This window comes from Eutrema salsugineum, unplaced genomic scaffold, assembly GCF_000478725.1.
Source record: "Eutrema salsugineum unplaced genomic scaffold, Eutsalg1_0 scaffold_18, whole genome shotgun sequence".
Classification (NCBI taxonomy): Eukaryota; Viridiplantae; Streptophyta; class Magnoliopsida; order Brassicales; family Brassicaceae; genus Eutrema; species Eutrema salsugineum.
Genome location: NW_006256846.1, coordinates 2,449,499 through 2,450,455, shown reverse-complemented (window position 1 = coordinate 2,450,455; position 957 = coordinate 2,449,499). Strand labels below are relative to the sequence as shown.

Below are 957 nucleotides of genomic sequence, written 5' to 3'. Positions count from 1 at the left end.
CCATTCTCATCTATCAGAAAATCGATCTGGTTCCTCATTCTCTGGGTTTTTACCAAGGCGTGGAAAAACTTTGTATTACGATCACTACCTCTCAGCCATCTATTCCTACTTTTCTGTTTCCAAAAAAACTCCTCCTCCTGTTATGCCTTTGCTATCACCAACTTTAGATCCTTCATGTACTCGACCCGGGGATAGAGAGAAGAGTCCTCGACCTCCAAATCATGTCGAAGCTTCAATATACGGTCCATGGAGTAGCTTTTGTTTTCACGTTTTCACTTGCTTAGGGATTTACGACATTTTCCAAGTATCTCCATTAAGCTCAGAGGCACTACCTGATGAGTTCCCAGCCATGCTGATCGGATTGCCTCTTTCACCATTGATTTACCGATGAATCTTCTATCAAATCTGGAGCTAACCTGATTGGCCTGAGGGAACTCTTGCCTCCAGGCCTTGTTACCAAAGCAACAATCAAGTTAGCTCTGTATCCAATGCTTGTGTCTAACTCCAGACCAGGTAAAACCATCACCAGCACTTAGCAGCACATCCATTTCACACGTCTGCAGCATCTCTACAAAGTCTTGAAAAGAGCTATCCCTCCGTTTGGGGCCATCCAATTTCTCTCCATTCTGCAAGATTTCGTTAAAGTCTCCATTCATACACCAAGCCTCCTTACGCTGAGACCCTATTCGCATAAGTGTCTCCCACACATGATTCCGACCTTTAACTTCAGGGTCTCCATAGACAAAGGAGACAAAAAAACTCAAAAGCTCCAAACTGTACAGAGCAGTCGATGAGGTTTTTGTCTGCAAACTTCACCTCCACTATTACATTATTTTTCAATAAAAAACAGCTAAACCTCCACTCCATCCTACAGGCTCCACCATGTATACCTTATCATAACCCAACCATGCCTGAATATCTACTAACCCATTCTTACATCTTTTCGTTTCCATGAGA

The 957-nt window shown here is 43.1% G+C and overlaps 1 protein-coding gene across 1 annotated transcript in view; it reads right to left on the bottom strand.

The window, feature by feature from the left end:
- Nucleotides 1-272: 272 nt before the first annotated feature.
- Nucleotides 273-957, bottom strand: part of LOC112087257 — a 2,580-nt gene continuing 1,895 nt past the window's right edge. Inside the window, exons 2-3 of the mRNA XM_024157286.1 lie at nucleotides 504-626; nucleotides 273-449 (exon numbers count right to left, since the gene is read on the bottom strand). Coding sequence (XP_024013054.1) covers nucleotides 273-449; nucleotides 504-626 — 300 coding nt within the window. The remainder of the gene's footprint in view (nucleotides 450-503; nucleotides 627-957) is intronic.